Source organism: Tenrec ecaudatus, chromosome 6 (genome assembly GCF_050624435.1).
Source record: "Tenrec ecaudatus isolate mTenEca1 chromosome 6, mTenEca1.hap1, whole genome shotgun sequence".
Lineage (NCBI taxonomy): Eukaryota > Metazoa > Chordata > Mammalia > Afrosoricida > Tenrecidae > Tenrec > Tenrec ecaudatus.
Genome location: NC_134535.1, coordinates 106393593 through 106416682, shown reverse-complemented (window position 1 = coordinate 106416682; position 23090 = coordinate 106393593). Strand labels below are relative to the sequence as shown.

The window sequence follows — 23090 nt, the reverse complement described above, 5'->3', positions numbered from 1 at the left end:
CTAGGGTGAGAGAAAGATATGAAGTGAAACTGAAACTCATAAATCCAGGAGTATTGGTCCACTAGAGACGGGTGGAACCCCTGAAACTTTGGCCCTTACTTATCCTTTAGGCCTGGAGCTGACCGCACTCCTGTGGCTCAATTGTAACTCAACTAGTAGACAGCTCTGTACGGTGAACAAGAGCACTAGGGAGACAGGTGTGCACTCCTTAAAAAAATGAATCCTATGAAACCCAGAGAGCATTTAGCCAAAGACAAAGGTCACAAGGCAGAAAGGATTGGAAAAGGAGCAATGGGAAACACAGGGGGAAGTCAGGTCAGTGATATTACATTGTGGGTATCACAATCAATGACATAAAACAAACCATGTGAACGGAATGGAAAATTGATTTGCTCTGTAATCTAGTTACCATAACAAGTAAAAAAAACCGTTTAAAGAGTAATACATATTTAAGGGGTAATTTCTGTTTGGGATAAGGACAAACTTGGAATCAATGGGTGTCGATTGCACGCCCTGGTAAATATAATTAAAGTCATGGGACAGGACACTTAAAACTGGTTAAGAAGGCACACTCTTTTTTGTTATATTTGACCAAAAAAAAATCATTCAAAAAAAAATGAAGTAAGTCTTTGGGTGGGACATTGTCAAATCCTGACCAATGAGTCTAACAGTTTCAGCCTACTCAGAAGCTCCTCAGAAGACAGGTCTGGCAATCTACTTCCCAAAGGTCACTGCCCAGAAAATGCTACAGATCGATTCTCTTCTGCACACCTGGGTTACCGTGAGTCAGAAGTGGCAACTCAAAGCAGTGCATTGTCATTTTATTAAAATAATCTAATAAAAAATAAAGAGAAAACAACCATGGACACTACATTCCCACTTCTCAGAGATGATCTTAACAAACTTTGTTTTTCTCTATTGTTTCCTTGAATTTGTATTGCTCTCAAGGTCATTATCGTTCTCATAACATCCACATCACCCTGAATCTTTCATCAGTCACTGAATAAAACACATGCACTTTCAAAGTGTTGCTCTAATAAATGTTTTCTTCTGTTTTCACTACTCCCTCTTAACTATCTCTTTCCCATAATCCCCCATAAGCATAATCGTACGCTTTTTCATGATGCTCGGTGTTTGCCTCCAAGTAGATTTCAAAACATATTCACCCTCGGTATCCATGGGCAATCAAATGTCCACAGATTCATTTCTAAATATTTCAGGCCAAGAAAGATTGCACGGGTGATGCTAACTTCCTTTAAAGGCATCTACCGCTCCCTAGTGCCCCACACAAACCTTTTCACTGATCCCTGAGCAATTACTTCCACTGCAGGCCATGAAAAACAAATGGGAGCAGCTTACCAACTAAGTCTGGGGGAGGCAGCTCTGGCAGCAGCACCCTATCATGTCAAGGCGCCTTGATTTTCTTGGCCTAGCCCTCTCAGGGTCAAACAAAGGTGGCTTCAGTTTTCATTGAAGACAAAAGTGAAGGGAGGACAAGCAGTGAGGTGGCATGTCCTATGATTCATTAAACACTCCCTTATTTCTACATCTGAAAAACTGCTTCTTCAGAGGAGGGGTCACCTCAGCTGGAGTTGTTTTTCATTTAGAAGAGAATAAAGACCAAAAGGTTCCTGCCAGAGCGCACTGGCCTACACACCCTCCCAGTCAGTGAGCACTCCTACAGTGGCGGTCATTGACTTTCCATGGAAATTCCAGACCAGAGTGGAGAGGTGGCTAGGTCTGTCTCTACGAAGGTGATTTCACTGATCTAAACCAGGAGATGCGACCTGCCACCAGGAATAACGCTTAACATGATTTATATAGACCAACCCCCTCCCACTCCCCCCCCCCCACCTATGGGAGAATCCGTCCTGTATTGGTCCTAAGCATGCGTTTTTGACCGAGTTTCCATTCAGCCCTTGGAAGCAAGTGGCATGCTACAGGTAACCTGGATTTTAGATTCTGTGTGTGGAAGTGCACAGCACTCTCCATAGGCCACAGCAGGATCTGATGAAGAAGCCCCCAGTGAGCCAGGCTTTACCTTACCCACACTTGTAATCATTTAAGGAACTGAAATACTCCTTTGAACTTAAGTCTGAAGCACCCTAGTGTGAGACGATGGCTGCTAACCCAAGGTCATAATTTGGAAGTCAGCAGACTTTGGTTCAAGTCTCTTGCTTTGGTGGGGGTTCGATAATTGGTAACTTAAGATTACCATATATGTGCTGTTTTCATATGCTCTCTGCTTTTGATGTCTTAGTCCTGCGGACACAATTCTGCCTAAACGAATCCGTGTAATTGAAACTTTTGCCTTGTGTCCAACCCTTACATTTTTAACCTGTACAAGTCAACAACCCATGTGTTTTTGTCCAAAAAGCTTTCCAATATATGCATATTTTCCTTTTCTCAGTAGTATTTCAAATGCTATAACGTGGACTGAATTATATTATTAATTTCTATTATTCCCCTCCCACAAAAAAATGTTAATGTTGTCTCTCAAGTGGACCAGGGACAAATATCAACCATAGATATGTGCATGGATAATAAGCTCACATTTAATCTCATAAATACTAATCTAAGAAAAATGTTGATGTGATCCTACTTGATACTGGCCCTCAATGATCACGGAAGAGATGGGTGCAATGGGTAAGTGTAACGAAGAAATCAGCTTTCAGAAAGAGGAGTGCTGGGATCTTAAGGGCTTGTCTTAAAATTAGCAGCCATCTAAGTGTGGTGTCAGCTAAGTCCACAAGGAAGAAGCACACTCACGAGTGTGATTAAAGAATTTGTTAACAGTAAAATCCAAGATCAGAGGAGAGACTGTACTGGAACTTAAATTCTAAGCATCAAGCTTGCAAATGGTTATGGAAAACAGAGATAGCCCAAAATTAATTTACAAAGCCCCCTCGTGGACTTTGGTTTGACCAAGGACATGAACAGTCATGTCCCCAGAGAGCACTGGAAAGTGGGTAACTCAGATATAGTTGGGTTAAAATCTTACTTACCATTTGTTTTCCTTTTAGCTCATTTTTAACTTGTTCTAGTTTTTATTATTTTCTGCTTTCTTTTGGATTGAGGCTCTTCTGTGCTCTGCTCTGTAGTTTTCAGTTTTTAAAAACTATTTTCTTTATATGAAATCCAGTACAGGTAAATCTAGAGACGCAGCGACTAGAGTAATAGCTTCTTTCGGTTATGACAGGGGAGCTCAGTCAGAAGGAAATGGGAAGCTAATAATAGACACAAGAATGAAAAATATACTCTAAAACTGACTGTGGTGATACATGCGCAACTCTGCAAAATGTTTAAACCACTGCACTGTATAAAACATAATTTATTCGTCAAAAGAACTGCTTATGAAAAAGGCTACATCAAAGATTTCTTTTCCCTTTTGGCCACAAAAGACAAAGGTTTCCAGAAATCTCCTGACACCTCATTAATTAGAAATATGTGGGGGAAAAAAAAGAAATATGTGTCCTATATTCCTCTGCTTCCTTGAGGCTCCTTCATGCCCCACTACTATGACCCCAGTGCTGCTTCTCAATTCAGACTAGACCGGAGCTCATGACACACAGAATCCAGGAACAGGGGTAAGAATAGTGATACCAGAAGGGTAGGAGGAAAGAGGGGAAGAGGAACGGAGAAAGGGGGAACTGATCGCAAAGATGGACACGTAACTATACACCCCTCTACGTGAACAGAAAACATGGGGGAGGGAGTCTGTGTGAGAGATGAAAATAACAATGCACAATCCGTCAGGGGGATATGAAGGGGGGAGCTGGAAGAGCTGATGCCAAGGGCTCACTAGAAAGTAAATGTCTAGAAAAGAATGAGGGCAACATATGTACAAACATGCCTGATGCAATCGATGCATGGATTGTGATAAGAGTTGTACGAGCCCCCAATAAAATGATTTTTAAAACAATGAAATGTGTGTCATGAGTATCTCTAGCTTCAAGGAAACTTAAAATGCAAGCATGTTGCCTGAGATTAGACTAAAGAAATCGGGGTTGATAAGCAAAAGGCCATCTAGCTGAGACGCAACAAAGCCCGCATGGAAAAAGCACGCCAGCCTGTGTGATCACGAGGTGTCGAAGGGATCAGTTATCAGGCAACAAAGACCCAGAACAAAAATATCTAACGTTGTGAATGAGGGGGAGTGCAGAGTGGAGACCCAAAAACCATCTGTAGGCAACTGGACATCACCTTCCAGAAGGGACATGAGGAGACGAGCCAGTAAAGGTGCAGTGGAGCACTGATGAAACATATAACATGCCTCTAGTTCTTTAATGTTCCCCTCCCCACCCCCACTATCATGACCCCAATTCTACCTTACAAACCTGGCTAGATCAGAGCATGTACACAAGTATAGATCAGAGCTGGAAATACATGGAATCCAGGACAGATAAACCCCTCAAAACCAATAATGAGAGTAGCCATACCAGGAGGGTAAGGGGAAGCTGGGGGAGATAGGGGAACACAATCACAGTGATCTACCTATAACCCCCTCCCAGGTGGATGGACAACAGAAAAGTGGGTGAAGGGAGACATCGGTCAGTGTAAGGCTTGAAAAAATAATAATTTGTAAATTATCAAGGGTTCATGAGGGTGGCTGGGGAGGGAGGGGGGAAGAGAAGCTGATACCAAGGGTTCAAGTAGAAAGAAAATGTTTTGAAAATAAGGGCAATAAATGTACCAATGACACAGTGGATGGATGAATATTGTCACAGAGCAGAGGGAGCCCCCAATAAAATGATGTTAAAAAAGAAGTCAGGGTTCTATTAACAAGGGTCATAGGTGGGGGCTGTGTATTGGGTACACATTTTAAAGCACTTCCCAGTCCTTAAATAATCTTATTTACAGACTGTCATAGTTAGATTTTGTGTCTACTTGGCTGGGCGACCTCTCGATTACCAAAGCACAAACTCTTTGTGTCACCCAGGATCACACCTCATGACACATGCACTTTGACAATATCCACCACTATGCTTACATGTAAATACACACACATGCATGTAGTATGCCAACTGATACCTTCCTTTAAAGCCTAATATACAGAAATCTAAATCAATAAGGAGATTATTTATATTGTGAGTTCTTCACTTTCAAAAGACCTTTGCTGCAGTTGTTATAAAGTTTAATTGGGAAAATCTAACTACAGGCTTTAAGGAATTTACTATTGAAAATGAGCTTTGGTTGTGCTATCAAGTCCCACTGATCATGAAATCGGGCAGAGCAGGACTACTCCATGTTGTTTACCATGGCATTGACCTTTCACACACAGGTCACCAGGCTTCTCCTTCCAGGTGCCTCTGAATGGGTTCAAATCACCCACCTTTCAGCTCTTGATCACAACTAAAGACACGATCAGATACTTATCTCTTTCTATCTCGACCTTTCAAGGACCCATGCCTCAATATCTTAATCCCCGAAATTTATGCAGAGCTTAATTTTCATAGAAGAGAGCTGGGTTATGGAGGAGAGTATTTTTATTTTTTGATAGTGTTTTTAAAAGGCAGGGACATTGATAAACAAACCTCCCAAACTTACTTTAAGGAGTGACTACATGCTATTGTAACTTGGCTTTAAAATCCCTTAAGTAGAGACCTTGTCTTAAACCTATTTTGTATTTCTAATAGCCAACTGTCCCTGCTGCATGTGTGAAATTGATGCGTTTCACTCCCCACTCTGTGCTCTGCCAGGATGTGAGGTCATTAGGACACTCTGTGCTACTGATGATAAATGACAGTTACTGAAACAAGCAGCAAGGGGTAGAGGGGGAGGCATCAAGATGAGAAGCAATAACCTCCAAGGTTGGAGGGGTGGCGGTGATAATGTGGTAAACGGAAAACGATAAGAATGCATCTGATAAGTGCCCGTTTATGATTTTCAAAACACTGTTGCAGGAGTTTTGTCACATTTGTTCTTCAAAATTCCTGTGAAGTAGATTATTTCCCATACCAAAAAAACAAAACAAAACTGAATTCACGCAGAAAAAGAACTGTAATACTTTTACCATAAATTGTTAACTGCTGCTTAAATGGGAAAATCACCAGGTGAGATTATTGACAGGACCAAGGGTGATGCAGACGCACCCTGATAAACATCTGGCTCCAACTAGATGCTGATTTCCAAAAGAAAAATTACGATTCAGGAAATAAAACAGGCACTTAACTGCAAAGTAAACTTCCAAGAGTAAGTTCTCTCCCCAGAGAATTTCAAGGACGGCCCCCCCTCCCCCGCACTCCCCACCGAGGAATTTAAAATGCCCGGGCACATTTCTAGCCGATTAATATACAGCACGCAGTAAAAATTCTCCCCTCCGATCTCAACAACAAAATGGATGTACCACCCAGTTGAATGAGTCTCAGATCTGTTACTTCGGACATTTCAACTCTGAAAAAAACTTACCTTAAAAGTACCCGCCACTCCCTTCGACCCGCTCTCTCCAGGACATTCTGCCGAGAATCCATGATTGCAGTCCTTAAGGAAGACACAAATCTCCAGTAAGTAAACCCAGGTGGGAACTGGGGGCTGGGGTAATCCTGGGACTCACCATGACACCGTGTGCTCGGCTGGGGTACCCAGGCAAACAGGAAACCGAGGTGCAGACAGTGGCGCCCAGCGAGGGGGGCTCTCCACTCCGTACCGGTCGGAGGTGGTGGCTTTTTGTCCTTCGATGGCTTAAAGCGGATTGGTTAATTTCCAGGTTAACTCTATAGAGCCAGGGTTCACCAGCAAAGAACAAAACGGCAATTGTCTCGCTTATGTCGGAGGGAATCGTCTAGACTAAGGTTTTAAGACATTTTCAGAGCGGGGGAAAGAAAAGAAAAAAAATCTGCCGGGCGCGCTGGGCCTCGTGGTCCTGTCAATCACCGGAGCACAATACGAGCTGGGGAAGGATGGAGAGGAGGTGATTCATCCTCCCGCGGCAGGGCCCTCCGATGAGGCGCTTCGTCACCAAATCCACACTTTAAGGACACACAGACATAACCCCGCTGAATCAGGCGGCTCTTTAAAAGGCAGAGATGGGCACAATGACACCGCGGGAGGGGGCGGGGGAGGGCGTTGGGAACCGGTGCAGACACAAACGTGTCACCAAAAGACGATTGTTTAAACGCAAAACGAACCGGCCAGACAGCAAGAAGAAGGGAATCGGGGAAGCAAAGCGCGATCGTCAAAATACCGTGCGCCGTGGCGCAGGTCGCGGGGATGCGGCTGCCAGCGCGGGCTCCCGCTCGCCCCCCTTCCCTCCCTGCGCCTTTCAGGGCGACCACCGTCCCCCCAGCGAGTCACCAGGCGGTGGCGGGGGTGGGGGGCGTCTGCACCGGTGGACACCACAGGGGGCGGGAGGCGAGGCCGGGTACCTGGCGGGCGCGGGCCGCGGCGGGGTCCGGCGAGCTGGCCATGCGGGCGGCGGCGGGCGGCGGCGAGGGCGGGCGGCGCGGCCAAGCTCGGGCGCCCACACCGCGCGGCGCCGGGGGCCACGGCGCGCAGCCCCGAGGCAGAGTCCGGCGCAGGGAGCCCAGGAGCCTTTCCAACATGCCCGGGGCCGTCGGGGGTCTGGCTCAACGTCTTCACGCCGGAAACGCCGGCTTTTGTGCCGCGGCCCGAGAGCGCACGCCGCAGGACGGCGCTTCTCCAGGCGCGGCCACTTAGCAAGCACCATCCTTCGCCGAATCACCCCCAGGTGAGCCCGGACGCGTCCCTGCGACCAGAGGGAGAGACCCCCTGGGGAAATCCTGGGACATCCCGGCAGCGTGGCTGTCCACCGCGGACGGAACCGTCCAGAGGCAGGATGCGCCGGCTGAGACTTGCAGCCCGAGGCTGGCACTTGGGCATTGGCTCGGGCCGACCACCGGCTCCCACGTGGGATGTGACGAGGGAGAACTTGAATCCCCCGTGAAGATTTCTAGCACCACCGGCCCATTTCGAAGCCCGGATTTGTAACGCTTCAGTGTTCCGGGTCCCCTGGCTCCCAGGCTCTAAGAGTTATTTATGTCACCTAGACTCAGCCACTTGGCCTTTTCAGGCAGAATCGACCATCGAGGGACCCCAGGGTTGGTGAGGTCCGGGTGTCGGCCCTCCAGAGCAGTGTTCAGTATAAGAACGGGGGTAGTGGGATAGAACGAGGTCAACTCGAGAGGGGGGAATATTGGAATATAAGTGTATCGCCTCCTTTGTTAGGTTCTCCCCGGGAACATGACCATAAATTAGGAGTTTTCCAACAGCTAAATTAGTAGGAACTGATGTCATAGTCTGGGTTGACCTTGGAAAAAGGGAAGGGCAGTTTATTTTAGGAAGGGGTGATTATCGTCAGCTTGGTGATATAACTGATTTCACGGAGGTCTAAGGGCAACTGGCCTCTAATCTTCTCCAATCTAGGGATGAAAGCAGACATTCCTACCTGTCCCTCTACCTTATCCCAAAGTAGGTCAACGTGTGTTGCTGTAAAATCACAGTAACCGCGATGAAACAAAAATACCAAAATATGTGACTCTGTGGGAATATATCCGTCATCCAGGACCATACACTTGGGAGGGCAGTGTTTCTATAGCTCTTGTGCTCGGATCATAACAATCTAGGGAACACTGAAAAGCATGGAAATTCCAAAATGTTTCATGTTGCTAATGTGGAACCTGTACATAGACCATGGGGTGGTCATTCTAATGGGCCAAAGGGGCACTGCACGGTTTAAAACCAGGAAAGGGATGTGTCAGGGTTGTATTCTTATACCATACTCAATTTGTATGGTGTGCAAATAATCCAAGAAGCTGGAATATATGAAGAAGAACTCCATGTTAAAATTGGAAGAAAGTCGTTGACAACATATGAAAGGCAGATAATACAACTTTCCTTGCTGAAAGCAAAGAGGACTGAAGCATTTATTGATTAAGTACAGACTACAGCCGTGATTACAACTCAGTGTAAACAAAACCCTCACAACTGGACAAACATCACATCTTGATAAAGGGAGGGAAAACTGAAGTGTCCAGGGTTTTTTGTTTTACTTGGATTCACAATGAACACTCATGGAATCAGCAGGAAAGAAATCAAAGGATGTATTCCATTGGACCAATTTACTGCAAAACACCTCTGAACATGATAACGGGACAAGAGGAAAATCAAAGGAAATAGAGGAAAGAGCAAGGAGTAAAGGGTTATAGAAGTCTAAATATAGGCATGTGCATATGTAAATATATTTATATATTTAGGATGTGGAAATAGATCTATGTGCAGATATGTATAGATTTAATATTAAGGTAGCAGATGGACATTGGGCCTCCACTCAAGTACTCCCTCAACGCAAGAATACTTTGTTCTATTAAACTCCATAATGCTCACCTTCCCAGCACAATTGCTGAAGACAAATGGGTACGTAAGCAAATGTGGCAAAGAAAGCTGATGGTGCTGGCAATCAAAAGAGATGCTGTCTGGTATCTTAAAGGCTTGAAGGTAAACAAGCGGCCATCTAGCTCAGAAGCAAAGCCCACATGGAAGAAAGGGATCAGGTATCAGACATCATCAAAACAAAAAACAATATTGTGAATGAGGGGTAGTATGGAGTGGGGACTCAAAGCCCATCTGTAAGCAACTGGACATCCTCTTACAGAAGGGTCACGGGGAGGATACAAGCCAGTCAGGATGCAGTGTAGCAATGATGAAACATACAACTTTTCCTCTAGTTCCTAAATGCTTCCTCCCCACCCACTATCATGATCCCAATTTTACCTTACAAATCTGACTAGACCAGAGGATGTACATTGGTACAGATAGCAACTGGAAACACAGGGAATCCAGGGCAGATGATCCCTTCAGGACCAGTGGTGAGAGTAGCAATACCGGGAGGGTAGAGGGAAGGTGGGTTGAAAGGGGGAACCGATTACAAGGATCTACATAAAACCTCCTCCGTGGAGGATGGATAATATAAAAATGGGTGAAGGGAGACGTCGGACAGTGCAAGATATGACAAAATAATAGTTTATAAATTATCAAGGGTTCATGAGGGAAGGGGGAGCGGGGAAGGAGGGGAAAAATGAGGAGCCAATGCCAGGGGAGAGCAAATAGTTTTGAGAATGATGAGGGCAATAAATGTACAAATGTGCTTTACACAATTGATGTATGTATGTGATAAGAGTGGTAAGAGCCCCTAATAAAATGATTTTTAAATACATAAATAAATAAAGTGTTAAAGAAAAGGTGTCATGTAAAGTACTAAGATGTGCCTGACCCAAGCCATGGTATTTTCAATCATCTCAATTCAACTACTTTGTTTCATGCTTTTGGTGAAGAATACTAGAAGTACCATGGACTGCCAGAAGAACAAACACATTTGTTTTAGGGAAAGTACAGCCAGAATGCTCCACAAAGATGAGGGTGGCGAGAATTCCTCTCTCATCTATTTAATAATTCATCAGGAGAGATCAGTCCTAGGAGAAGGGCAGCAAGCTTGGCCAAGTAGAAGATCACTCATAAAAGAGGAAGATCTTCAGGGGAATGGATTGATGCAGTGGCTGCAAAAATGGCCTCAAACATGACAAGAATTGTGAGACTGGTGCAGGGCAGGCATGTTTGATTCGGTTGTACAGAGTAGCTGAGTCAGAGCCAACTCAAGGGCACGTACCAACAACATCCCTACCCTCCCACCCCGCGGTCAAATAATTCTGTGTTCCGTGATTTATACCACTTCAAAACAAGAGTTTTCTCATCCTCCAGGAACTTGAATTGTGTTCCTTTATATGTTCTTTGCATTTAGGGAACAATAAGAAATCAGAAAGGACAAGCGCAGAGCTGTCGAACAAATGGAGTAAGGTGTCCAAGGATATCGTTACAGAGCAGCCTTTGCTACCCTGGAAGAATGAACATGGTCATGATGAGAAAATTTCTTGATACAAATTCCCTGGCCTTTTTCTGCCCGGTGCAACTCAGTTTTCTTGTAACCTTTTTCATAATAAGCTGGCCTAATAGCCCTATACCCTTCACGAAAACCTATCAATCCCAAAGGGAATTCCCCTTTGGAATTCCCACTAACAAACAGTCTATAACCTTCTGAGCTCATCTCTGTTGTGAGTTTAACTGGCCTAGAAGACACCCTCAGAAGCCACTGTTTCTATCAGACCTTCTTTTGAGGGCATCCCAGCAAACCTTTTATTGTAATGCAGCCTAGTCCGTTCTGCCACACAGCAGCCTTATGTTCAATGGCACAAACACCATCCTCGCAATTGTTCTTGTGTTTGAGCCATTGTTGCAGCCCATTGTGTCAATCCATCTTATTAAAGGCCTGCCTCTGCATCGCTGCCCCTCTGCTTTACCAAAATGATGTCCTTCTCCAGGGGCTGGTCTTTTGAGAACATGTTTATATGCATATAAAACCAAAATCCAAACTTGCTGACATTGAGCCAATTCCAACTCACAATGACCCTTAGGAACAGGTAGAACTGTCCATTGTGGGTTTTCAAGACTATAACTCTTTATGGGAGTAGACAGCCTCATCTTTCTCCCACAGAGCAGCTGGTAGTTTCAAACTGCTGACCTTGTGGTTACAGAGATCCCAGTCAGCATCCTATCTGTTCTTGAGAAGTACTCAAACGTCAGGGAGAGTATACTCATAGTCGTATTTGGCTCTCCTGGATTTGTTTTAATTTTCTTCAGCTTCAACCTGAATTTACATAAGAGCAATTGATAGACTGGTTTTTTTGTTTTGTTTTGTTTTGTTTTTAGGACGCTTCTCGATGGACTGTTTTACAGTGATTCCCTGGCCTGGTTTCAGCCACTGATAATGAGTTTCTCCATCAAATCTTTCCACAGATGTAGTCAATTTGATTTCTGTGTATTCTATCGAGAGAAATCGATGTGAATAGTCACCATTTGTGTTATTGGAAAAAGGTATTTGCACTGAAGAAGTCATTGACACTGCAAAATTCTGACATGTGATCTTGAAATTCATTTCTGTCATCAAGACTATATTTTCTAACGACTGCTCCCTTCCTCTTTCCAACTTTTGCATTCCAGTCAACAATAATTATCAGTGCATCTTGATCACTTGTATGATCAAGTTCAGATTTAAGACATAGGTAGAATTCTTCAAGTTCTGCATCACTAGCTTTAGTGGTTGGTGTGTAAATTTCAATAAATATATTGATTGGATTTCCATGTACACAGAGAGGAATTATCCCATCACAGATAGTATTGTACTTCAAGATAGATTTTGAAATGTCCTTTTTGATGATGAATGTGACACCACTCCTCTTGTTTCATGCCCAGCATAAACCATATGATTTTCTGATTCAAAATGGCTAATACCAGTCCATGTCAGCTAACTCCCAAAATATCAATCTTTCTGTGTTCCATTTCATTTTTGACAACTTCTGATTTTTCTAGATACATACTTTGTGCATTCCATGTTCTGATTATCAGTTGAAATTCACTGCTGCTACTTTCCCTTTGAGTCTTACCCCACCAGCAAAGGGAGGCCTGAATAGCTTCAGTCACACAGGCACCCATCACACCTCCATCCACAGCATTAGGGTCAACTCTACTTTGAAAAAGCGCTTTTGCTCAGTCACATTTGAGTGCCTGCCTGGGGAGTCTCTCCTGGCACGATCTCTGACAATGGTCTGCTTCTATTCATGAGGTTGTCAGTATCTGACAATGTTTCCATGCTACAGTTTTCAGTGACTAATTTCTCAGAAGGGTAAAGCTTATTCTTTCTTTGTAGTGTGTTCTTATTCTAGAAGCTTCACTGACACCTGTCACTTTGGTTGACCCTGCTGATACAACAGACAAGTGGTGTTTGTCAGGGTTGTATCCTGTCACCATACTTATTCTATCTGTATACTGAGCAAGTAACCCGAGAAGCTGGGTTATATGAAGATGAATGAGGCATTAGGATTGGAGGAAGGCTTATTAACAACTTTCCATGTACAGATGACACAACTTTGCTTGCTGAGAATGGAGAGGACTTAAAGTGTTTGCTGAAGATCAAAGATTGCAGCATTCAGTATGGATTACAACTCAATATAGAGAAAGCCCAAATCCTCACAACTGGACCAATAAATAATATTATAATAAATGGAGAAAAGATTAAAGTTTTCAAAGACTTCTTTTTGCTAGGATCCACAATCAATGCTATGGAAGCAACAGTCACGAAATCACAAGCTGTATTGCCTTGAGTAGACTTGCTGCATAAGACCTCTTTAAAGTATTGAAAAGAAGTCATTTTGAGGCCTATAGGGCATGTGACTCAAGCCATGGTATTTTCAGTTGTCTCATATGCATGTGAAAGTTGGACATTGGCCAAGGAAGACTGAAGAAGGATCGATGGGTTTGAATTATGTTGCTGGTGAGGAATACAGAAAGTACCACGGACGCCAGAAGGACAAACAGCTCTGTCTTGGAAGAAATACAGCCAGCATGTTCCCTAGAGGCAAAGAGGCCAGATTTCCACTAATGTACTTTGGATGAATTATCAAGAGACCAGTCCGGGGAAAAGGACGTTCTGCTTGGTCACGTAGAAAGTCAGTGAATAAGAAGACTGTCAACAAGAAGGATCGACACAATAGCCGTAACAATGGGCTCAAACATAAGCACAATTGTGAGGATGGCCCAGGACCCGGTGGTATTTCGTCCCGTTGTACATAGCGTCACTACGAGTTGGAACTGACTAAATGGCACCTAACAACCCTTAGAACTGCCACAGAGGATCCCCCAAGTAATGTTTATGGACAGAATGGTCGTCAGTAGGTTCAAACTACTGACCTTTTGGTAGCAGCCCAGTAGTTAATGACTGTACCACCAGGACTCCCAATCAACGTCCAGTATCAAATGCCATCTTGACTATCCAGTCCAGCCAAACCTTCAGACAACTAAAGTCTATCAGGTTGGATGCAGCAGCCAGAGAGCCACCAAGTGATCACTTGGCACCTGAGTCCTACAGTCATGACAGATGATAAATGGTTTAATGGGCCCAAAGTTTGGGGAGTATTTTATTAGATTGCAGTAAGAGAGTAAATCATTCGGCAAGCCTAACTCATAACCGTTAGCTGTCAAGTTAACTCATACGTGTAATCATGAAGATCCATTGGGGCTTCCAAGTCTGCAAGTATTCTCATGAGCAGACTTTCTGCCACAGAGCTGCTGGGAGGTTTGAATCATAAACCTCTGGTTAACAGCCAAGCACCCGGACCATTGCCTGACCAGAGCTCTGGGAAAAATTAAATTTAAAAAGGTTAGATAAGCAAATAACAATTCATATTTTAAAATAGGTTTTAATTATGATCCATCTTAAAAATAATATTATTGGCTGAGGGCCCAAAACATACAAGTGCCAAATTTCCCTTAAAATACAGTCAATTCAAATTCCTCTTTTATCCCATCTTCTCAATGAGAGCAAAAGTTTATGGCCCACTGCTTGCCAACTCCAATGACATGGCTGGTATTTTTATCTCACAATATGACTATGGAGAACTATCGGTAAAAGTGGAGCAAATATTACCGATTTGCTTTGCTCTTTCCTTGTCTTCACATTGTTATTTTTTAATTTTTAATCTGTGTTTGTTCTGTTTTGTTTATAGGAATCTGTTAAAGCCAATTGTCCCTTTTGCAAGGATTACCAATTCATGCCGGCCAACACAATCTGTAAATCCTCTTGTCCAGGCCCACCCACGTCAATTGCCCCACACCAGACGATGCTGAGAGCAAATGCACGCAGGCTGTACAGGAGGTTCCTCAGGTCACTGCTTAAGATATGCAACGATGTCGTTCATTACCTGATGAACAGACTTCTTGCAGAGGATGCCCAGGCCAATCATCTGAGCCAATAAAACAGCTCTGCTGATAGCTCCATGGATTCAGTGACAGATACCCGGTTGTGCATACTCCACTTTGAAGCCCACTGGACTTGAGGACAAATTGCAGATTTCTAAGCTTGGTCTGAAGGACTGGTTACATAGTAGGTTATGTGTTAGGCTGTAATTGCAAGGTTACTGGTTCAAACCTGTCTTTCTCTGTGTGAAGGTTTATAGCCTTAGAAACCGACAGGGCCAGCTCTACTTTGGTCTATAGGGTCGATATGAGTTAGAATCGACTAGATGGCAGTGAGTGATGAAACTTAGTCTGGGGCTTTGACATTCTGGCACCTACCTGTCCCTCATTGTTCACCTTTGGCTTTCTCACTCTCCTTTCCTCACCCTCGTTTGCACTTCCGGTTATCCTCTGTGCGCAGTAACCCTTAGCTTGCCCTGTCTGTATGTCACTTCAAAGGTCTCTGAAGAGGAGTGAAAGATGGACAGAGGGACAGACACCTGAAGATCCTACATAGAAAGGTTAGGAATTTCATCCCAATTTTGGCAACAATTACACATAAAATTTTGATATTTTCAGAAGCAAAAATGCATAATAACTTCTGAAAGAGAGAGAGTAATGCAAATTTGATGAGGCTGTCTTTCAAAACTCCAGCTACTATGACCTGGTCTGTTTCAAAGAACGTTTTGTTTCATACCAGCAAACAAATAAATGATCTGGCATTCTGAGAACAGATAAATGTGCTTCAGCAGGCTCAGAGCAAAAGGAAAAGGCATTGGGCTGAGAAGTTGGTTTGCATTTTCATCATGATGGTCAGGGACATTAGTTACAGTAGAATCTACAATCTTCTCACTCCCATTAGATTAAACCTACTTTGATAAGTACAAACAAACAAGAGTGAGAAATGGTTAATAATTGATAATGAACAAGAGGTATGCATCCCTGTAAAAATTAACCATATGAAAAAAAAAATTTTAATTAACCATATGGAATAGAGTAGACGTTTGGCAAAAGTTCATGAAAGTATTTTTCCTATGAGGATGATGTATTTTTGAGAACATAAAACTCTAATGTATCTCTGACTTGTTCCTTCTGCCATTCTTAATCGGCGGTAACATGGTTGTCACCCCTCTTCCTGTTTGCCATCACCAAAATGTGCATCCTACACAGATGAGTGGTTCACCAGGCCGTCTAGTGGTGAAAATGGCAAGGGCACAATTTGTGTGTTAAGCCTTTCTGTCCGGCTTTTCAAATACTTGAGATTTATACAAATAAAGTGCATGCCATGTATTTTTGCATGTGTGTACCCCCACGTGTTATTATCTTTAAGTGTACTATATCTTTTTACTTTTTTTTTAACGTGCTGCTGATTTCAATATCTCTTCCTTTTTTTCTGTCCAGTGGATTCTAGGTCAAATCTGTGCCTGATGCTGTGAAGTCTGGTTCCCAGCAGCAGACCCTCTCGGTCTGATTGCAAATGGCTCAGGCAGACTTTCTCCTACCAGGACTCTTCCACCTTTCTCCATACAAGAGGTGTATGTGTCTATATGCCAGGAGGGCACTCAGGTGGGCAAGTCTAGTGCACTGCAGTTGAATACATTTTACTCCATCATCAACTGGCACCTTGGAAACCACACTCAGATCTGCCCACACGGATGCCACTGCGTGAGCCCGAGAGTCCTGGGTAAAGATGGACCAGTGTCCATTGCTTGAATAAGATGAGTGCAACTAGTCATTTCAGAGTCCAACCGGTCACTAGAGCAGTGTGCATCTACACCCGCAGTTCTCAATCTATGGGTTGAGACCCCTTTGGGGGTCGAATGACCCTTTCACAGGGGTCGCCCGATTCATAACAGTAGCAAAATGACAGTTAGGAAGTAGCAGTGAAAATTTTATGGTTGGGGGTCACCACCACATGAGGAAGTGTATTACAGGGTTGCGGCATTAGGAAGGTTGAGAACCACTGGTCTACGCCATCCTGCCATCCAGCTTGATGTGGGGCCGGCACCGTCCTCTGCTCACTATGGGGTCAGCCCTTGCTCAGGCTGTGGAAGCCCCACAGAGCCCTCCTCCTGACCCTTGGCCATTCTCTGGCACAATGGATCTGGACAAAGATTAGCTGTGTGGCACCGCGCCTGTCTCAGGTCTGGCACACTAAGTTTTGGACGCCTACTCTCCTTCTGGTCACTGCCATCACGGCCATTCCTACTCAGAACGACCCTGGAGTGCAGAGCAGAAATGCCCCTACAGGAGTAGAAAGTCTTACCTTTCTCCCTGGCGGTTTTGAACTGCTGACCATCTGGGTAGTAGCCAATGCACTCTAATGTTAACATGGAGTAGAGAGATAAGCCTTGGAGACACAACATACGTCTGTCACCCGGATAAAATAATTTTGACGTCAGTCGTCTTCAACGTTGCTCTCTGGGTCTGATGAGTCTTAGACCAGAGAGTAGGGGGATGCAAGAGACAAAGTCTTTAAACAAAAATGGCGCTTGCTTCTGTTGCCTTGTTCTTTAGTGTAGTCTGAAGACAGACTATTACTCCCACGTGTCCTGTTCTTTATGTCCTACTCCAGCCTGATACGTAGGCTTAAGAAATGAAAGACAGGATTGTAATCCTCCCTCGCAAATTACTGTGCCATTAGAAAAAGAGTTCTAATACTATCAATATATGCATATTAGCCCGGGTGTACTTTGGGCTGCTAAAATATCATAAAGAAGGAAGGTCGGCCGTTGGAAACTCCCAGTCACTCGCATGAAGGTTTACACTCTCAGAAACCCACAAGGGCAGTTCTACTCGGTCCTATAAGGCTACTGTGAGTCGGAATCAACTCGATAGCAGGGAGATTGATTTGATTTTTATCCCGCAATGATTCTAGCCACCTCCTCAGAACAAAATCCCCTATGTAGTGTGCTGATCAAATGAAGTATTCTACACCAGGTATCGCTGTAGCCCTACAGCACCGAGTAGAACCACCCCACCGAAGGTGCAAGCGCTAACCCTTTCCGGCAGCAGCTCAGCACGTCTTTCTCTCCGACCTCCTCACTAGCAGCCGCCGCTTCACCCTGCGTTGGAATCAACTGGAAGGCAGCAGGTTTGTGCTTTAGGCCAGGTCTAAACTCAAATTCATCATCATGGCAGAGCACTTTAAAAGCAGTAGCTATAAAAAGCAAGTTTTGACAAAGAACGTTGTGCAAAGACCAGATAACGGAAACCAATGGGAAATGGGGGGTAGTGTGAGGGAGATTCAGGGATTTTAATGCCAGTGACTTGTTCTCTGGGCAACGAGACACTGCTTCAGGAAGTACCAGAAGAGGAGAAATCTCTTGGAACTGTGGTTCAGGTTCTGGATCTTGACTTAGAAAAAGGAATGCGGAAAACGAATGGTAGAAATTCTGCAGTTCTTTCTAAAAGCCCTGTGGTCCCACCCCCACCATATTTTAACTATGTAAGCATCGATGAGTCATTCCCATGGTGTTGACTTGTCAACACGAAACTGGTAAATCTGGAATCACAGATCCCAGAGTAAATGTTGCTCTGAATTCTTCCCTAAACCAGTGTACTCTTTTCTGCAAAGGCGACATTCAGGAGGGCTGGTGGGTTTCTGGTGTCAGGGCATGTCACACACCAAGGTTGCATGCATTCCTAGTGGGTAGGTCTTCTTGATATCCTACCACATACTTTCAATTCAACCTTGGGAGACCTTTCTATTAGTTAATGAGGCATTCAGTAATTTATGTTGCTGTTTCTTCAATAGCCAGGATTCAAGAACCAAGGGTTTCAAAAGGGCGTGAAACGACTCAGTTATTACTCCTACTGACCCACTTGCAACATTTTTGCTTCCTGTCCCTGCAACCTGATGTTCTTCAAGTCTGAAAGTCTTAGTTCCAAAGGGAGACACAGCACTGATTCCACTGAACTGGCAAGTCACAACTGCCTCCTGGCCACTCTTAACTGCAGAGAAGGGTGTCGCTCGGTGGAGTGGTATGACTGATCTGATTGACCTAAGGGAAATTTGGCTGATATTACATAATGGAGAGAGAGAAGAGTGTGTATGGAATCTAGGAGATTTCTTAGGATGTCTCAGTGCTACCATACCCTGTGGTTAAGTCCATGATAAACTGCAACAACCCAATTCTGACATGACTCCTAATGGCTCAGACCCTGGAGGAGCCCCAGGGAGGTCACAGTACAACTTAACATCCTCTCAGTCGGGGAGGTTCATATATATACAGTCAGGTGGCGCTGACACTTTCTTGACTCCATTAGGAAATAAGAGACTAGAGAAAGGAGCTTCAACAGACCTCCACACCAAACAGATGCCATTGAATCAACGCTGACTCTCGGCGACCCCCTCTGAGCTTCTGTAACGCGTTATGGGAGCTTCTAGAAAGCCCAGTCTTTCTCCCAATGAGCTACTAGTGGTTTCAAACTGCTGACCTTGCTGATCACAGCCCAAAGTGTAACCAAAGTCTTGGTGTAACCAAAGCGTATACCAGCAGGGCTCCTCAGTCCGCAGACCTAGACTTCCAAAGTACAACTCCCTGCCAGCAATGCCAACTCATAAGACCCCTACAGGCCAATAGCTCTGCCCCGGGGGGTTTCTGAGGCCATAAATATTTACAGGAGCAGCAAGTCTCACTTTCCTCTCGTGGAGTGGTTGGCTAGCACCCCAGTGAGTAAGTAACCCACTGTGTGCCAGAGCTCCTTAGAGCTGAGATGGGGCAAGCCTTTACTCCTGTAGGAGTGCTGGGCTCCCAAGTCACTGGGAGGAAATTCTATGCAGATGAGATGCTTTTTTTCTGGGAAAATCTATACACACCTAGTGTTAACATGAGGGAGTCCCCCAGTGAAATGACCAAGTCCCCTGCACTTACTTGTATAGCTGGGAAACCACCAGGCAAGGAGCCACAGAGTGCACAAGGCTTCCAATCAGCTTCTTAGGCTCCTTTCTAAGCTGTGAAGGGACAGGCAGCAATCACCAGCTATTTGAGGAAAGTTCCTGTCAGGGATTGAACTGTGCCCTCCCCCCTCCAAATATTTCAACTATGTGTTTAAATCCCAACTCTAATACCGGTTGCTATAATCCTTTCTGGGAATTGGGTTCTCCTTGTTATGTTAATGAGGCCATTATCAGGATAGAGGCAAAGAGCCCAGCAAATGCTGCTGGGAAGGGAAGAGACATACAGGGCCCGCCCCAATCCCAACTACCTGGACACCTGCCACTCCCCCCAGAAGAATTCACTTCAGAGGACAGCACTAAAGCTACAATTCAGGGAGAGGGACATGTCTGATCAGAGCACACGGGAGCAAATGAAGGGGGAGGAAGAGAGAGGGGAGCACATCCTGGCCCACCAAGCCTTGAGAATGATATTCCCGCTTAGCAGCCAATCCACAGAGACCATATGGCCGGCCCCACTGTGAGACATAACATCCCTCACTGGTCCATACCCCTACAGGGGATAACACTGGAGACACAGTGTGAGGATTCTGCCCAATCTGACCCCACCGCGCTGAGGCAAAACACTAAGGGGTTGCAACAGAACAGCAAGGAGAACAGAGCAACAAAGTCCCCAGTAAATACTAAAAATAGACTTTGGGGCCAGGCCTTGGTGCCCCATCAGACTTGACTGGAAAACACTGCAAAAGGTCAACAAAGAGTCCTTGAACAGTCCTTAAATACAAGCTTTTCTTATTGTGTTTTTGTTTGTTTGTTTTTGTCATTGACTTGTTGTTTTGTTTTATTTTGTTGCTTCCTTTTGCTCTGTCTTGTTTTTGTGCATGTTATTATCTCCGCAGGTCTGTCTAAATAAAATAGGCTGGATGAACAATCTGGAGGAGAAAACAACGGACCGACAGTTCGGGGTCAGGGGGGACATGGGACAGGAGAAATAAGGGGACAGGAATTGGTGTTAACAAACCCAGGGACAAGAGAACAACAGTGATCCAAATCGGTGGTGAGGAGGGTGTAGGAAGCCTGGTAGGGCATGACCAAGGGTAATGTAACCGAGAGAAATTACTGAAACACAAATGAAGGCTGAGCATAATAATGGGACAAGAGGAAAATAAAAGGAAATAGAAGAAAGAACTCGGATGCAAAGGGCATTTATAGAGGTCTAAATAAAGGCATGTACATATGTAAATATATTTATATATGAGGATGTGGAAATAGATCTATGTGCATATATGTATAGGTTTAGTATTAAGGCAGTAGATGGACATTGGGCCTCCACTCAAGTACTCTCTCAATACGTTGTTCTAGTAAACTGGCATTCCATGATGCTTATCTTCCTGACACAATCACTGAAGACAAAGCAGGTGCATAAGTAAATGTGGTGAAGAAAGCTAATGGTGCCCAGTCATCAAAAGATACAGCATCTGGGGTCTTATAGGCTTGAAGGTAAACAAGCAGCCATCTAGCTCAGAAGCAACAAAGGCCACATGGAAGAAGCACACCAGCCTGTGTGATCACAAGGTGCCGAAGAGACCAGTCAGTTATCAGGCATCAAAGAACAAAAAATCATATCATTGTGAATGAGGGGGAGTGTGGAGTGGAGACCCAAAGCAACTTGACATCCTCTTACAGAAGGGTCGTGGGGAGGAGATGAACCAGTCAGTGTGCAGTGTAGCAACGATGAAACATACAACTTTCCTCTAGTTCTTAAATGCTTCCTCACCACCCATTAGCATAATCCAATTCTACCTTACAAATCTGGCTAGACCAGAGGGTGTACACTGGTACAGATAGGAACTGGAAACACGGGGAATCCAGGGTGGATGATCCCTTCAGGATCAGTGGTGAGAGTGGTGATACTGGAAGGGTGGAGGGAGGGTGGGGTAGAAAGGGAGAACCGTTAGGGTTAGGGTTAGAGAAAAAATATAAAATAACAAATACAAAGGGAACCGATTACAGGTACCTACATATAACCTCCTCCCTGGGGGACGGACAATAGAAAAGTGGGTGAAGGGAGACATCAGACAGTGTAAGATATGACAAAATAATAATTTATGAATTATCAAGAGTTCATGAGAGAGGAGGGAGCGGGGAGGGAGGGGAAAAAGAGGACTTGATGCAAAGGGCTTATGTGGATAGCAAATGTTTTGAGAATGATGAGGGCAATGAATGTAAAAATGTGCTTTATGCAATTGATATATATGGATTGTTATAACAGTTGTATAAGCCCCTAATAAAATGATTTTTTTTAAAGGTAAGAGAGATACACTACCATGTGGAGACAACCAAGCAAGGAAGCTGAAAAGAGAAGAAGACGGTTCCAAGGACGAGAGAGAGATGCTTTGCTGTTGGGTCAGATTGAATGTGGTCTTCTAACGTCCCACACTGTGAATAAATACATTTCTGCTTGTGGTCTTGCACTTGGGGTTTAGCTGTTATACTCAAACCCACTACCAATGAGTCAGCTCCAACTCATACAGGCTTCCCGAGGCTCTCAACCTTTAAAGCCTCATCTTTCTCCCTCATAAGGGCCTGACGGGTTTGCTCTGCCCTTGTTGTGGTTAACTGACCAACAGTTACCGACAGTGCCATCAAAACAGAGTCACACTAACAGCCTCCACAGGAAAGGCAAAGACCGAAACAGAAGCCCTGACCCCCACAAAGAGAGAAGTTTTTCTTAAAGGAGAGGAGGGGGAGGAGGGATGGCCATGCAGAGAGAGAAAGGAGGAAAAAATCAGTCTAACATTGTAATGCAATTTTAAATTTAAATATAAATCCTATTTTAATTTTTTTGTTTTAATAAAAATTTAGGTAACATTTTATGATGAGAAAATTGTTATTTTCTTGAAAAGGGGGATAATCAGAGAATTGTAAAAGCTCATGCTACCCAAACCACAAGAAAATGTTTAGAAATGAATGCAAAATAAAGACATTTTCAGACCAAAAAGTGACATGATTCTACATGGAATTATGTGACGCACTCTTGAGATGACAAAAATCTAGAGAATTCTAGAGATTCTAGTGGCTGCCAAGGAAGAAGAAAGGAGGGGTGTAGCTGTCAAGGGGTGACCCAGAGAGATTGTTATGATGATAAAACAGCTCTGTAGCTTGCTGGTGGTCACATGAACCGTCACATAAAACTGCACCAAACCAAACACCCACACACAACACATGTGAAATCTGAGCAAAGCTGGTCGAGTACATCAACGTCAATTTCCTGGTTTGATTCTGCACTACAGTTTCATACATTCTACCATTAGAGGTAACTAGATAAAGTGTGTAGATGCTCTCTGTATTATTTCTTACATCTTCTCATAAAGTGACAATTATCTTAAAA

At 44.2% G+C, this 23090-nt stretch overlaps 1 protein-coding gene and 1 long non-coding RNA gene across 6 annotated transcripts in view; one reads left to right on the top strand and one right to left on the bottom strand.

Moving 5' to 3' along the window:
- Positions 1-23090, bottom strand: part of BCAT1 (branched chain amino acid transaminase 1) — a 114903-nt gene that overhangs the window by 70007 nt on the left and 21806 nt on the right. For 3 of the 4 annotated variants that reach the window (XM_075551985.1, XM_075551988.1, XM_075551984.1), the window contains one exon: positions 6409-6480. In XM_075551985.1, coding sequence (XP_075408100.1) covers positions 6409-6480 — 72 coding nt within the window. Of the gene's footprint in view, positions 1-6408; positions 6481-6553; positions 6835-23090 lie in introns of those variants that run through there. The other variant, XM_075551987.1, reaches the window with a different exon arrangement.
- On the top strand, positions 6259-22599 carry LOC142450255 (uncharacterized). Of its 2 annotated transcripts, none has more exons than XR_012784926.1 (5): positions 6259-6503; positions 11719-11883; positions 15259-15320; positions 16201-16365; positions 22008-22599. It is a non-coding gene; the product is annotated as an uncharacterized LOC142450255 (long non-coding RNA). The 2 variants fall into 2 exon arrangements; XR_012784925.1 differs by having other exon boundaries at positions 14571-15320.